Here is a 16,201-nt window from a genome sequence, read left to right on the forward strand (position 1 = left end):
GACTGGCGGTTTAAGTCCTGTGTTGTTGGACCATCCATGTCCCATATGTAATATTCATCTCTCACATTTGACTAGTATATCGGGGGGGTAATCTCTCTAATGAGGACCACTGGAGATCTGGTTGCTCTTTTCATTGTCACCTCTACACATCAGTAAATAAAAAGTAAATCAAAGGTTTTTCACTATCCGGCAACCCAAAGGCTGTTTTTAACAGCTTATAACTCATCCATACATCACCAGGTTTAATAAGCTCCATTAAAGTGGAGTTCTCTTTGAATGTTGCCTTGATAGAAAGTAGCACCATAACAGAAGGGTCATTATTTCTAGAAAGCAAATATTTGAAATAGCTTGAATCTGCAAGAAGTAATGATAATAACTTCTTCATACAACGCCTTTCTTTACGTTTCAAAGTGCTGAACAATACACAGTCAGTAGCAAAATAATGATACGACCAGAAACAAATCATAAAAGTAGAACACAAACAGGCAGCAAAACAAAAACAAATGATAAACAGTTGGAACTGAAAAAAGGCTTTCTGGTAAAAGTGTGTTTGAATAAGTGGTTTAAAGATGAGATGTCCTGCTGATAATGACATCATCATCAGATGAATGAAGAAATCCACTAAAGGAAGAACATTTCGGAGCACAGAGAACACACACACACACACAGTATTTAATTAATTAATTAATTCCAATTAGAAATGCAAATAAGGAGCCACATCTTTGATTAAGCAGCAGTCGGCTCCTTGTTGGTTTGTGATGTCCTCCTCTGACGAAGCTCGTTGTGGGGAGAAGGAATAAAAAATTATTGGGACACAGAAAATGTTGTAATTAATGTAGAAATGCTTCATGTGAGATGTTTCTAATTAGTCCCCAGTCCCTCCCTCTGTTGCATCAGACACTTCTGGCCTGCCAGCCTCCCGTGTTCCATGGGATGCGGAGGAATTACAGACTAATTACACAGAGACGGGCACTGGGATTCATCTGGCCCCGCAATTTACATATGAGCTAATTAGCATGTGATGGAACTAATGACTAATAATTTAGCCAATTACCAGGCTGGGCTATCTCATTATACTTTTGGAAAAGGAAGCTTGGATTGTTGCAGACAAAGAAGAAGAAGATCTTTTTACTTTCCTCCATCCGAGTTCACCAAACAAAGAGTGGGCCGCTCCACTGGAGGAGCCGCGGGTTCAGTCGGTGGTCCAAGTTGTGTTGAATAGCATCACAATCCAACACTATACGGTTTATGTCATAATACAACACAATTAATCACTATTCATAAATACACCCAGAACATTCCCATTTTCTCTGTATATTGTTGTGGGAACAGAAATATAAATGACAGAAGGTGTATATGTTCACAAATTCCACAAATGAATCATCCATCATTAATGCATTCATTTTGACAGCCCTACATATTACAAATCATATATGACAAATCACAAAACATAAAACATTACACAACATGAACTATGTCCTAACACAACACAAGTAGTATAACACAACACAACATTTGAAATGACATCAGACAAGACAGCGCCCAAGGTCCAGTAAGTCAGTCAGTCTCACAGTCTCACATGGTTGCTCAGCGACAGGGGTGGTGACGCAAACGGGAAATCCTCTCATTTCAGAGGCCGCTCGGTTCGGCCTTCTTGGCGTTCGTAGACGTGCAGGACGCATCCCAACACGGCCGTTAGCTTAGCTTGCAGGCTAGCTGCTAGCTTACGTCCTGGTACCAAACATCACTGGCCTCACCTTTGGTAGAAAGTCTTTACCGTTACAGATTTACACTGTCTGATACTTCACCAACACCAGGACGTTGAGTTTCATCAACGTGAAAATTATATTTTAAACTGACAAACATCATGTGGAATTGGTCTCGCTCCGTTGACTACCGTCAAAATCTAAGGTCCTTGTCTCATTAGGTTATTTTATTACACCTGCACAGCATGGCTATCATACAGGATCTTCTAGCTAATCACTACCATTTGTTCTGGGCCTGTCTTATATTTTCTGTTTTGCTGTATTGACATTTCATTTGTGGTTTTAGTTTCGTTTCTGTCAAACATTTGTAGCTCCTTTCCTTCAAATGTAGAGAATCCGAACGGCTCTTATCATGGCGGCCACTTGTTTTCTTTCGAGTCACTTTTTCAGTTAGGAACCTTCCTAAGAGAACAAGACTATTCGACCACAGCCATGGGGTGCAGTCGAATTCAGATCTCCTTTAGCATCGGATACAACGGACTTTCCTATACGAAACGAAAGGAGATTACGGCGACCCACAATTCTTTGCGAGAGCAACATTTAAAGTGCCGCACACCTCAGCGGTTCATGAAAACAAAAGATATGCTTATTTACATATTTAACAATTACTTTCATGCAGACATATAGTAATTGGAATAGTGATAATAAATGTGTGTGGACAGTGATAATAATGAATGGTATTTTTATTTATTTCAATCATGTTACAATGTTTGACAGAAACAAAACTAAAACCACAAATGAAATGTAAATACAGCAAACGGTCAAACAGGAAGGAGGAGCTGCTGGACCTGAAGCCGGTCAGTGAACCAGCTGTTGATAAAACCAACATGTGGAGAAGTGGACGATGCGCTTTTTGTAGTCCATTATTGTAGTTTCTCCAGCGCAGACGCACGTCAATCACCGGTGCCGATCATCAGCTGTCAATCATCAGCCGCCGCGTTTTAATGACTTAGTGAAAGTCCGGTCGGATTCTCTGAGCACCGCGGTAGACTTTTCCTAAATCCTTTTGAGTTCTCCTATCGCCTTACCTTAACCCCGTGACCTTTTCCCCAGAGGTCAAGGAATAGGAGTTAGGACCTTATTTTTGACTATTTGACTGCACCCAGTGTCCCTTGGCGGACACAGGAAGGGGCGGAACTTAGCCTCTCTATGTCATCAGTGTTTCCTGCATTTCATATTTATGATATGATGAAATGCGATCTTTTACTGATTACTTATCTGATTTTAATCTTTTCTCTCAATTTTTGAATGCTACGAAGATAATCCACAGGTTAAATTGTGTGTAATAGTTGATATAACTTACTATTATTTGCTGCAATCCCATGATCTCATTCCATTTACTGAATATCGTATGCAGTACAAACTCCATATTTCAAAAATGCTGAACATAAACATGTTACAATATACACTTAGTCAGCATTTCTTTGAGTCCGTCTCAATGATTTCTGGCTTTACAAAGAGGTCACATAATATGTGACTGATATTATCAGTTTGCTCTTGTGATTAATAGTGAAGGGGTGTAAATCTGAAAGGAGCCGTTTGGTGTGTCTCTGCTGACCTCTACTGGCACAGCGCAGTACTGCAGTGTGAAATCAAGCAGGACAGCAGGAGCAGCTGATGTTAAACACTCTGGAAGCCCTTTATTAGCCCTCCAACCTGACAGGAAGATCAAGTGTTAAGACAATAGTTACTTATAAACTTCAACAGGTTTGACAGAGCACGTGTTAAAGGCATGCACAGGTTCAAATATTGCTACAATAACTACAGCAACAAGAGAAGAAATCAACTATTTGCATACAAGTGAAGGCTTTTATTAAACTGTGCTTTTAGGTTTGGATATTAAACATTCAAAGGGTTTACTTTACACACAGACCACAGCAAAAGGTCCATACAGTGTGTGAGATTTGAAGATGAATCAATAGATTCATCACAATGTTTATCTCTGTGTGTCATGTACTACCCAGAAAAATAAATATATGTTGAATGTCAATGAACCAAAAATATGTATGGTGTGACGCCTGCAGAACGCTTAGACATGATAGGTTGGGTTTATGCAACTCAACGTCTTGGTTAGTGTTAGAAAATCAGACATGGTTTGTGGTCAAACAACATAACTACTGTATATAAAAACAATTGCCGACGACTTCCTACATACGTTGTCTAATCCAACTATGTATTAGTTGTCTAATCCCAACTAAGTATTTAAATTGTCTAATCCCAACTATGTAGTTAAATTGTCTAATCTCAACTATGTAGTTAGTTGTCTAATCCCAACTATGTAGTTAGTTGTCTAATCTCAACTATGTAGTTAGTTGTCTAATCCCAACTATGTAGTTAGTTGTCTAATCCCAACTATGTAGTTAGTTGTCTAATCCCAACTATGTAGTTAGTTATCTAATCCCAACTATGTAGTTAAATTGTCTAATCCCAACTATGTAGTCGAATTGTCTAATCTCAACTATGTAGTTAGTTGTCTAATCTCAACTATGTAGTTAAATTGTCTAATCCCAACTATGTAGTTAAATTGTCTAATCCCAACTATGTAGTTAAATTGTCTAATCTCAACTATGTAGTTAGTTGTCTAATCCCAACTATGTAGTTAAATTGTCTAATCCCAACTATGTAGTCGAATTGTCTAATCTCAACTATGTAGTTAAATTGTCTAATCCCAACTAAAAAATTGTCTTCCCCCCCCCAAATACAGCATAAGCGGGAGACGATGGATGAATCCCAACTAGTAGTTTAGTTGTTTAATCCCAACTATGTAGTTAAATTGTCTAATCTCAACTATGTAGTTAAATTATCTAATCCCAACTACATAGTTAAATTGTCTTATCCCAACTATGTAGTTAAATTGTCTAATCCTAACTAAGTAGTTAAATTGTCTAATCCAAACTATGTAGTTAAATTGTCTAATCCAAACTATGTAGTTAAATTGTCTAATCCCAACTAAAAATTGTCCCCCCCCCCCCCCCCCCCCCCCCCCCCCCCCAAAATACAGCATAAGCGGGAGACGATGGATGGATGAATCCCAACTAGTAGTTTAGTTGTTGAATCCCAACTATGTAGTAATGTAGCAATTGAAAAAATTTTAATGTTTTTTGTTCGTTAACCACATATTACACATGGTAAAATAATTTCAGAATTCGGTCCAGAAAAAAAATACGGTATACTGTTTTTCACTATAGATCAAAAGCAGAAGTTTCTCTTATTCTAATAAATTCTATGTTTATCTAAATATGTCCCGAACACACCATATGGACTATTATCTTCTTATCGGACTGCGAGCAGCAGATTTCCCAGAATGTTGGCGTGTTCCTCCACTCTTGATGGATTTTGCCTTACAGACGGTCTGAAGGTGTCTGAGAGAATACACGGACTCAGAAGGGTCGATGAACTTGACAAAAACACCGGTTCTTTCTGTTTGGCACGAGTCACGACACAGGAAACAGTTCTGTACACGCACAATAAACAACAAAGCTACACAATCTGTACATTGTTTCTATATTTGATTTCATTGATACATAAAAAACTTGACATGGACAGAATGTGTTCATTAAACAGCTTAGTCTTTGGGTTGTAGTTGTAATGCTGCTATGACAATTTTGTGAATGAATAAATTCTTTCTATCTATCTACACTCTGCATATTGATAATAACAGTGTTAATGAAAGCACACATATTGCATCTCACACAACAATAATCCAACATCAGATACTGCATTGTAAAGGATCGATGTGGCAGCTGGAACCTGAAAAACTAGTCTGGAGAGAAAATAAACTCTGTTCACCAGTTAGGTAAAACATGATGATAATATTCATATTATTCTTCTCACCTGTGACTGATTGTCTGCCCGCAGTCAAAGACCAGAGGCCCGCTCCATAAACGCAGCGAGAAAAAGTGATCTATTGACAGTTAGCCTGCAAACTAGGCTAACTTTCAGCTTGACGGTTCTAGCATGGAATCCAACATCCTGCTCTGTTCAAGGAGTCTTTTCTCTCCACTATGTGGCGCTAACATTAGCTCCTGGTGATGTTGGGACTTTGAAAATCCTGAGCGTGTTCTAGTCCTGCTCTGTATGTAAAGTGTACTGTGATATGAGTCAGACTCGCCAAAATAAGCCTGGCTTATTTGGTAAACCTGCTTTATGGAACGGGCCCCAGATATTCTTAAAACATCCACTCCAAAATATTAACACACAGCTGAAGGTGCTCACTGTTGCTTCCATGGGTCCATTAGGCGACTGCTAAAAAACGGTTAAAGCCACAGTTCAAACCTGTTTGTGGATGGGTTGTGGAAATAGTTTTGAATTGAACAATAATAACAATGTGTTATTTGATATTATGGGACTGAAGGTTTCTCCTTCTGACAGCTACGATAGAAAACAGCCTGGATGTCTGCTGCTGGTGTGGCTTTATAAAACAAACGACTAGAGCCCGATCATTACTTTATATCATATATAGCCTATGATATATACATTGGATATATTATTAGTTTTGTTGCACAAATAGAAATAGAATGGGAACTCTTCATCAAGCTGTTTTCCTGTAACCAGTGTAGCATTAAAGAATGAATTAGCTAACGGCTAGCTAGCGTGCTAATTCCACTGCTTTAATGTGTCATTTGTTCCATAACATTATGTGACAAAATTGTGTGTTTCCTCCGGTGGGATCAGAGAGTGGATGAAGCATTTAGTCTCTCTATGCTTCCTAACATTAGCCCACTACTCCAGTTGATAGTCATTAGACGTTATTCTGTTTACTTATATAGATGTGTTCCACGACAGCTGTTGCTATGGCAGTGATACACATAACAATGGCGGCCGCCCTGACCATCCCGCTGCATTGCTTTGAATGCTTGTACCTGATTAGGATACATTCTTATTGGTAGATGCAATTGCATGACTTGACGTAATTCTCAGCAGAGCTCCACCTCCCTTTAACCTGAGCAGATATGTAAAGAAATAAAAATATAAAATGAAAAATCAGAATTCTCTTTCCCATGACGTCCTTGATGGTTTGGTGTCGTGATGATGTGTTCAGCATAGCTCGCTAGTTTGTGTTGTCAAAGAGAACAAGAGTGTTGTATATGCTCCCCCTGCTGGAGGAAATCAGATGGCCGCTTTCACTTATGATTGCCAATATTGATACATCAAAATCAAATCAATGAATAAATACAAAAAAATAGTAAGATCTCTCCTAAAACATCCTTAAAGGTTCTCAATTTGAAATTCAGAGCAGAGGGATTTCCTTCCCGGATCTCAATGTGGTGAGCAGCTAACGATGCTTTGTTTCTTATTGATGTGAACATCTGGGACATGCTAACACCATCCCGTGTATTGGTCGGGCTCTAGGGCTGATTGTGTAGCTGCATGTCTTATGGCAGTAGTGTGGTTGGGATTTAAAAAGTCTGACTTGTATTTGTTTTTGCTTTGTCCACAACCCATCCAAACGTGTTGAAAGGTAAACATCACACACTATTGCTGTAGGAACACAGTGCAATGTAGCTTCTTTAATCCGTTGGGTATGTCCCAACGTTTTCCATCTGCTGTTGCATATTTTAAAAACCTAAATCTTAGATGAAAACATCACGGCCGTCCTTTGAGGTGGCTGCCGCTGTGCGCAGGGTTCAGCCGGCCTCGCTTCCAGCGTGTTGCTTACCGGTAACCGGCTGGCAACCGGACACTCGTCATCCCGTGATTCACCGTGGAAGGGAGGAGGGGGAGTGGAGGAGGAAGAGGTGGGAGAGAGAGAGGAGGACGGTGAGGATGAAGAGAAGGAAGATGAAGAGTAGGAGGTGGAGGTGAGGATGAGGCGATGCTGGCGGCTGCTGCTGCGAGGTCCGTGTGCGGCCGGCCTGACGTTAGCGTGGGATGGCGACAAGACGGAGCTAGACGAGGGGAGGAGATGAGTCCGATTCAGAGACAGGATAAATGACTTGTGAGGACAGGTGACAGAAGAAGACAAACACAAGGACGGGGAGGGGGAGCGAGGTGGGGAGTCTAACGGAGAAACAGAGTTGTTTTTTACCAAGGAGGAAGAGGAGAGGGGACGCCGGGCCGAGGAAGGAGAAGACGGGGCAGACACATGTTTCCCTGAGGAGGAGGAGGAAGCGGAAGGAGCAGAGGAAGAGGAGTCTGAGCAGTGAGGAGTGGACAACGAGGGCTGTTTCCCTGAGAAACATGAGGCACACAAGGCAATGACAGCAATGGCTGCTCTACTGCTGTCAGCCTGGAAACAGTCACCATGGAAACAACAACACACACATCGACACTGACACCTGCTACTACGGCTTCGGCCAGCCGCTGCCTGGCCACGCCCTCTAGACTCATGCTCGTGGTGGAGGAGGTTCCTAGCCTTTACTCAGAGCCGTATCTTGCGGGTGCATAGGGCCCCCGCAGCCACTAGGGGTTTGGCGGGTGGTGTCGGCGGACCCTCCTCCTCCGCCTCGGGGTACCCGATGCCTCAGTCCGTGAGCCTCCCCCCACCGGGAGCCACGTCCCTCGCTCCAGAAAACTCACTCATCTTCATGGAGGTACGGGTCACGGCCAACCTAATTTCTTACTAATTGTTTGTATCGTATTCTAAAAACTACTGATTTGTGTCAGTAATGGCCTCAAATCAAATTCTGCTTTTGGCTCCCAAAAGGCTCGGGCCACTCCTGGTAGTATCACACATGACTAACAACGACGCAGTGCTATTTCTCTGAAGGGAATGAGAGTCAGTCTACAATAGGACACATGGGCTGCAAACTTACTGTCCATGACAGAAAATAGTAAAAGAAAATAAATACTTGTCTTGTTTTGTAATCACTTCCACATCTAGTTAGATGAAGAAGATTTCACATCAGGATGATTAAAATGTCACTAGATGGTGGTGCCACAGCAAGAGAGTATTTCCACACCTTACTGCCAGATGAGGAACAGCTGGACAACATGAACATTAAGGTGAGGTGCAGGTTCAAGATCCACTCTCTGATCTACAAACTTAACTGTGAGCCTTTGGGCCAGCCCAGTGTCAATTGACACTCTCGTCAAAAATATCAAATTTTTTTGTTTTTGGGTTGTTTTTGCTTTTTATGAACCCAGTGCAGCAGCTAATACATTACTTGAGTTGTGCTAAGTGAGACACGAAAAATCTAAAATTCATGTTCATGTCAACTTCAATTGTGTGACTATTTCACAAACTGCTGTGAGACCGCGTTACGATGTGGGGACACTAAGAGGTTCTATCACAAAACCAGGGAGTGTATCTTGAAGAAAAGTGTTACAAGGTGAGGAGGAATGTGATGGAGCCATAAACAGACAGACAATGAGACAGACATGCACCACCACAGAAATGACCTCAACACATTCAAATCTCACTGCAAACAGCAAAGTCACCATAATTACTCCTTTTCCAAGCTATTGACCCATTGGAAAACCAAAAGTTGATGATAACACAGGTCGCATTCATCTATCCAACTCTGTCTCCTACAAAATGACATTCCCAACTAAACTATACTCCCAATTACATTTCCAGGGAAACTTTTTTTTTTCTGGACCGAACGGTCGCAGTTTGAAACAGTTTGAAACTGCATGGTTCAACGAAGAAAACAAAACCCCCTACAAACCTGCATCGTTTTAGACGTAACAAAACACACAAGACATGACAAAACCACTTGGTACTAATGGGACAGTCTCATCAGTCTACTGGTGGAAAACCTGTCTTTTGGAACTCATTTGTGATACGGGAAGAGCAAACATAATACACCACAAAATTAGTTTCTCGCCAAATGTAATACACAATGCAGTTTCATCTCCATCCTGGTGGAAAAAGCTCATTAGCGGTTGTATTTCTTATGAAACCTAAAAGGTTTCTTTTTAACTTTTCCAGAGGAGCAATAGAACCATTCTGATTGGAAACATTACTAAAGCCCAGAACATCAATGGTACCATCTACCAGCATCAGTGATATTGGTGACAAGAGGTGCCTGCATAGAGACCAAAGATATTAAAAGATCAAATCTAACTATGTAGTTTTATAGCAAGGTTTTTGTTTTGTTCGTTAACCAGGACTCGGCCAAGGAAAAACACGATTATCCCAGTAATTCACCTTCAGTCTGATTCAGATCAGCTACACTCAGACATCAAGCTCCCAGGTGGTTTACCTGTCTGGGCTGCTTCTGGGTGGCCTGCTGCTGGCCGTTAGGCGTCTTCTCTGGTGAGCCTGAGGAGGACGAGTGGCGAAACTTGGTGTGGGATCGCTGAGCAGAGGAGCTGGAGCTGCTGCTGAAGGTCTGGTGAGGGGATGCATGAACAGAAGCTTCATTAGTACAGACGGGCTGGGAAAATGGCATCATTGTAAAACATGTAGGAGACACAGTGTTTGTACGAAAACAGCTGTAACACAAAAAAATCAGTCAGAAGCGTTAGATTCAAGCAGCAAATTAAGATAATCATTGTATGCAAATATCTTTAACACGGAGAGAGAATGTACATTTGAGTAGTACTGTGAGTAGTGGGGTACATCAATCATCAGTGTTGGATGAAATGAGCCAACAGCAAAGTCTCTTCAGGATATCAATGATAATGTTAATTTGAGATACTATTAAGCGAGATGATTAAAGACGTGATTGGATGCAAACAGACAGGAAACAACAATCATCTGCTTGAGCTGAAAATGTTTCAGCTCTATCCAGAGGCAGCAGGCGTGGAAGGGAAGGAAAGTACCAGTTCTGCGATCAGTCACCTCACACCACCACATGCTCGCTGCTACACTGCTATTTGGGTAAAGCCTACAATTGTTCAGCTGGTCCACAACATTGGTATTGTCAGACAACTGGTTCAGATGATTTTCTGTTAAAACCTTTACAACATTTAACAATGGTTAACGGTGGAATTAGCAGGCTAGCTAACTAGCGGACAGCTGGCTAGTTAGCTAGCTTGCTATTCTTTAATACAGTGGCTGTAAGTTAATGCTACACTGGTAGCCTACCAGTGTAGCATTAAATAATAGCAGGCTAGCTGACTAGCCAGCTGTCCGCTAGTTAGCTAGCTTGCTATTCTTTAATGCTACACTGGTTAGAGAAAATGAGTCGTGCAACAGTTTAACGGTCCCTCCACCTCACTCCTGCTGCTCTGCAGAAAGACAACATGGCATCCATCTCACTAGAGCTGCATCTAGTCTACCTGATGACCTGTGTCAACATTCCACAGTCCCACTGACGTGTGTTGTCGCCATGACAGCGAACAATAATGGGACGGCCTTGTTGCAGCAGCATTTGGCCAATGAAGGCAGATGGAGCCTCCGAAGGATGCAGATGCTGAATTGGGACACAGCTAATGTCTGTTATAGACCTATTCTATTTCTATGGTTTGGAATGACCAGAAATAACTCCAAAAGTAAAAAAAATAATATCCTATCAGTTTATCATTGCTGGTAAGAATGACCACATATGCTTGAAGACACAAAATGAGGCCCAACTATGAAACAAAGATACAAGGAGCGAGACAGTGTGAGTAGAGAGCCCACCACCAGCCCGACATCACTGAAGCATGACCTGTTTCTTGGTGGAGGTTTTCCCTGTGTCCTGTGGAGACTGTGGTTTGGCCCTCTTACTCTGAGGTGGATTTGGGCCCTTGAGGATTTGAGAGGCTGGCCTCTTGGATGGGCTTCTTTCCCTCCCTCGTTTGACTTTAAGCTGAGGTCTGTTGCTGGAGTCGAAGGCAGAATCAGGGGACTGAGGAGGCAAAGATGCAATGCTGGAGGGGGAAGACATACTGTCCACACTGATTTCCAACTGTTTAATGGACACTTCTAGACTGTCGATAGAGTCAAACGTACTCTTGCAGAGTTCCTCTACCCGGCTATGTGACTTTGAGAGTCTTGTGTCAGTGGAAGGTGAGACCTCAATGTCTCCCAAGTTGAATTGTTTAGTGCTGTTGGTCTCAAACCTCTTGGATTCCTTTGTCTGTTTGCTGGTCTCCGATGTTATCTCCCCCTTTTCCTCATAGACAACAACCTTGAGGGTCTTCTTCTCTGTTTTGATAGTCCCTGTTCGAATGGCCTGGCTAATGGCAGCCAGTTTGTTTTTGGGGAATTTAAATTTGAATTTTCTCTTGGTCTCTGGCTTTCTAAGCAAGTCTGGATCACCTTGGACTTCAGGAATTGAGACATCATCTACTAAAGTTCTTTGATGCAGAGAATTCTGGCCATTTCCTGTGATGTCTTTAAGATCTAAGTCCGTATTTATATCTGTGATGCAAATATTTCTCACGTCCCGTTTCTCTTCTTCCTGCTTTGTCTTGCCTTCATGTCCAATATTTGAATCCAGAATTTCTGGAGGGAGACTCCTATCAAGATCTTCCTCACATTCTAAGATAGTAGACAGACGCTTGTAGGCCAACTGAATGTCCATAGGCTCATTCAAGAACACTATAATAGGTCTATCAGAGTCGTCACCTTGGATCTCATGTGGTTCACCAGTGCTGTCCCCCAGCATGTCAGAGCCACTCATCTCAGCTAGGTCTTCCTCTTTGCGCCTTACTCTTGGGCTCCTGCCCCTGGTGACTCTAAGGCTGAATTTACCAACCAGGGGTGGTGGAGGTGGAGGACCCTCATTGTCCCAAATATCGGGGCTCAGGCTACTTCCTTCTTCTGTGTATTGTGATTGGTCCCTGGATACCTGTACCGTTTCTGCTTCTTGGTTCCACTGCTTGCTGCTGTGGCTGTAGGTCAAGCTAGCCGATGGTTTTAGGACAGGAGAAGACAACAAACGCTCTTGATCTAAGCTCAGATCCTGCTGGAACTCTATCACACGACCCTCTGGGGTCTTTTCTTTTTCTAAAGTTAGTACAGCCAACAAAAGTGTTGTTTTCTCAGCAGGTAACTCTTTGACAACGTTGCCATTTGTGTGGTCAGGACTTGTAATGCCCATGTTTTGTTTTTGTAGAGTAACTATTGTAGTAAACTTGACCTTGGTTTCTGCTGTGGTCGAGGAGCACGCCTGTTGAACCTCCATGTTAATCTGATCAGGACTCACATTTTCTTCTTGTGCACTTGCAACTGTGCTCACCTCCACCTTCTCTGCTTTCTTTTGGCTTTGTGTCGGCACATTTTTAACAACATTCTCCTCTGCTTCCTTCTTATCTGGATTTAAGTGGTTGTCTTTTCTCACTTCAATGTGTTCTTCCACTTCTTCCACTAGTTTATGAGGGCAGCCATCTTGAATTCCTCTCTGAGTAGCTGACTGCTGGTCAGATGTTGCTAACTGACAAAACTTTGGGTGGGCCACCTGTGATGCTGGACATGTCCTCACCTCTCCTTCCCACTGCTTACCTGGCAAATTATTCTTATTTGTCAGTTCTGTAGTCACCTATAAATAAGAAAAGGCAAGATTAAACATTTCAGAATCTGGAAATGAAGAAGAAAACATTATATAATCTTAGTGTTACTAGTCCTAAGTGTACAACCCAGCGTTGTAGGAACATTTTCCTTTTCTGGGAATGTTTATTGTTCACTGGATGTCAAAATGGCAAGTTTTCCTGATGTAAAACCAATGTTATTATTTTGTTCCCAGTACGTTATGGGAACAATTTATTTTGTAGTTGTTTGTGATGATTTGTGACGGAACGTAGCTAAGTGAGCTAGCTATCCAAGCTAACGGCCATGTGTGTTGTGTGAGATGTAGTTCACTGAGCGGTGTCATACTAAACTGAATGACACAGATATTCTTGGTGTGTAAAATTAACCTTTAAATTGACAAACATCATATGTGTATAATTGATCAAAACATATTCTTATTTAATAGTTGAATAGTCTTTCGCCATTGACAACCATACATATATTATTTTAAAGTTTAAATCTTCAGCACCACATGCGGAGTTGTGCCACTCTTAAGAGTCACACTTGTCCCAGGCAACCTATCAAAATGAGTAAGAGGCTGGTTTTACTAACAAACCACTTCCTTCCTGTGTTGATCAGTGAACAACCTGAGTCCTGTGTGTCAAAGGTCAGATGAAGGGCTGTGATGTAGGTTCTATCACCTTTGGTTTCAGCAGAATTCAAGACGGCCTTCTCCGCCCTCAAGTCAACACTCGCTGTAGTGCAAGCGACCGTGTCTGCCCACGGGCAGCGCATTGGTTCTTTGGAGTCGAACGCCTGCTCAGTCTGTGTAAACCTATTGTCCTTGGAAGCTACATGTGCGGAGCTAACCACTAGCAATCAACTCTACAAGCTTAGACTCAGGCCTCCCCACGAGTACCGAGCCAGGCTAGTGATGATGGCGGAGAACGGGGATAAAGTGCGACTCCCATCTGTTGATGAAGCCAATAAGCCAAACATGCTCAGCACAGAGTGCTACTGCCACAGTAACATGCAGTTTTGAATTGCAGGTTAGCCTGGCTTGCCTAGCTAACTACTGGCACCATCTGGACATCTGGATGTTATTACTGTTACGTTATTGAACAGGATAGCCGATAAGCAATGTAAACACAAAAAGGGCTAATGTCTGGGCCTAATAAGTTAAATGTCAAAGTACCCTGGACACTTACTACACCATAAGCCTTTTACTGTTAAGGATCCTGACACTGACTTCTGTTTTCTGATTTTGTTGTCTTTTATGATGTCATTTTATGCCTAGACCTGAATGGAAATTGTACAGCTGCAATTGCTCCATAGTTAGGAGATAGAGATAGTCATGTGCTCATGAACAAAGAGCCTATAAACATAGTAATGTGACAAGACCCATACACAGATAAGTATAAAAATATAAAATAATGACACCAAATATAAGTCATACGTACAATGCATATAAAAAACAACACTATATGGTCGATTTGTGTATTTGCTGTTGAGGTAGTAGTCTGTAGTATTGACGTAGTAGTATAACCTTTTGCCAATTTTTATTGTGGTTGTGTCGTTTATTTCTGTTGGAAGTGTCGTTTATTTCTGTTGGAAGTAGCCATGGGAAGCACACTGGAGAGGTTAGTCAAAGCCAGCTAACCATTAGTATGTATCACCCTCCAGATTTGCTTTCCATGTGCAGTCCTCCCTTTGGAAATTGGGAGGCCTGTTTTTTCGATGAACTTGCTTGTTTGTACACTTTTAGTTGATACAGGTAATGCTTTGTACAATAATATTGCATTGCACTGGTAATGTGTGTGTCAACAGCATAACCAAGAAAAATAAGGAAAAGTAATGATACATATATAGTTATTGCAGACCTCCTACCAATATGTTGAAGCCTATTCAATTTTTGCATTCTACTGTCACTGACGAAAGGTGTCATTAATTTTGCATTGCCAGTGTGGAAGAAAAACTCTTCAGGTCCAATTCTGTGGCTGGTTCAAATGAGGTTTAATCACTGCTCGGTGGAGAAAATAAATTCACAGTGTATCCATGAAGATTCATTCTGTCAAATGGCCTAGCCGAGAGAGATTTATACAGAACTATCTGGAGAACAAAAGGGAAGGCGTCATGAGTGATTTGCATTGAATCAACACATGTAGAGACAGAGGAAGAGACATCTGTGGATGTCTACAAGGTGTGACTGTTCTCGGGACAGCTAGACAATGTCACAACAGGAGCCACTCATCGGCCTTCATCAATGTATGTGAGACAAAGATGTTACAGAGACAGTTCAGGAAGGGGGAAAGACCAAGGGGTCTTTTCATCAAGACTAACAAGTCAACGACAATCAAATAGGGGCAGCAGGACATTTGATGAGTACAAGAGAAAGGAATATTAGTATGAGATTAAAATAAGAATTGTAAGGTAACGCATTTTCTTCTACCCCAGGTTAGGGTTAAGGTTAAATTATTGATTTATTTTATATTTTTATTTTGTTTTATCTTGAGTGTTGAAGCAGCTGTTATTTGAGTCCACTTGTATCATGTTAAGCACTCTAAGCACTCTACTCTTACAGAAAGGGCTCCTGCAATACTGTTGAGACACATTGGTAACTGAGAGTTGCTTCCCAATGTATGGACAAGAATGCCCTCACCCGTCATTGTTCGCCCTAGCCATCGGGACCTTAGCAGTTTGGCTTCGTAATGAAGCGGGATTAGAAGGTGTCACACGTTCCGATCATTCTCATAAACTCTCCCTTTATGCAGACAATCTCTCCAGCAAATAAGAGCTTTCCCAGCCTCACTTTCCCTTTAGAAAGGAAGGATTCAGATACCTCAGGATCTCTGTACTTTTACAGAGCTAGCTAGCTATATATATATACATATATATAAACTGCTCAAAAAAATAAAGGGAACACCTAAACACCACATGCTAGTTCTCAATGAATAACATATTCCAGTTTGAAATCTTTATTCATTACAAAGTGCAATGCGTTGACAACAAAACAACATAAGGATGATTAATGAAATCAAAATCCTCATCTTATGGAGGTCTCGATTCAGAATCATACCGACAATCAAAGTGGAAAATCAGATCGCAGGCTGAT

General features: G+C 41.6%; 1 protein-coding gene across 8 annotated transcripts in view; it reads right to left on the minus strand.

The window, feature by feature from the left end:
- Positions 1-7,477: 7,477 nt before the first annotated feature.
- LOC311012779 (sickle tail protein homolog) overlaps positions 7,478-16,201 on the minus strand; it is a 129,612-nt gene continuing 120,888 nt past the window's right edge. For 4 of the 8 annotated variants that reach the window (XM_084008418.1, XM_084008417.1, XM_084008420.1 and 1 more), the window contains 3 exons: positions 11,306-13,120; positions 9,914-10,042; positions 7,478-7,654 (listed from right to left, as the gene is read on the minus strand). In XM_084008418.1, coding sequence (XP_083864544.1) covers positions 7,628-7,654; positions 9,914-10,042; positions 11,306-13,120 — 1,971 coding nt within the window. In that variant the 3' untranslated portion in view covers positions 7,478-7,627. The remainder of the gene's footprint in view (positions 7,655-9,913; positions 10,043-11,305; positions 13,121-16,201) is intronic. The other 4 variants (XM_084008422.1, XM_084008424.1, XM_084008423.1 and 1 more) reach the window with 2 other exon arrangements.

The sequence above is a fragment of the Eutrigla gurnardus genome (genome assembly GCF_963514095.1).
Source record: "Eutrigla gurnardus genome assembly, chromosome: 4".
NCBI classification, from domain to species: domain Eukaryota; kingdom Metazoa; phylum Chordata; class Actinopteri; order Perciformes; family Triglidae; genus Eutrigla; species Eutrigla gurnardus.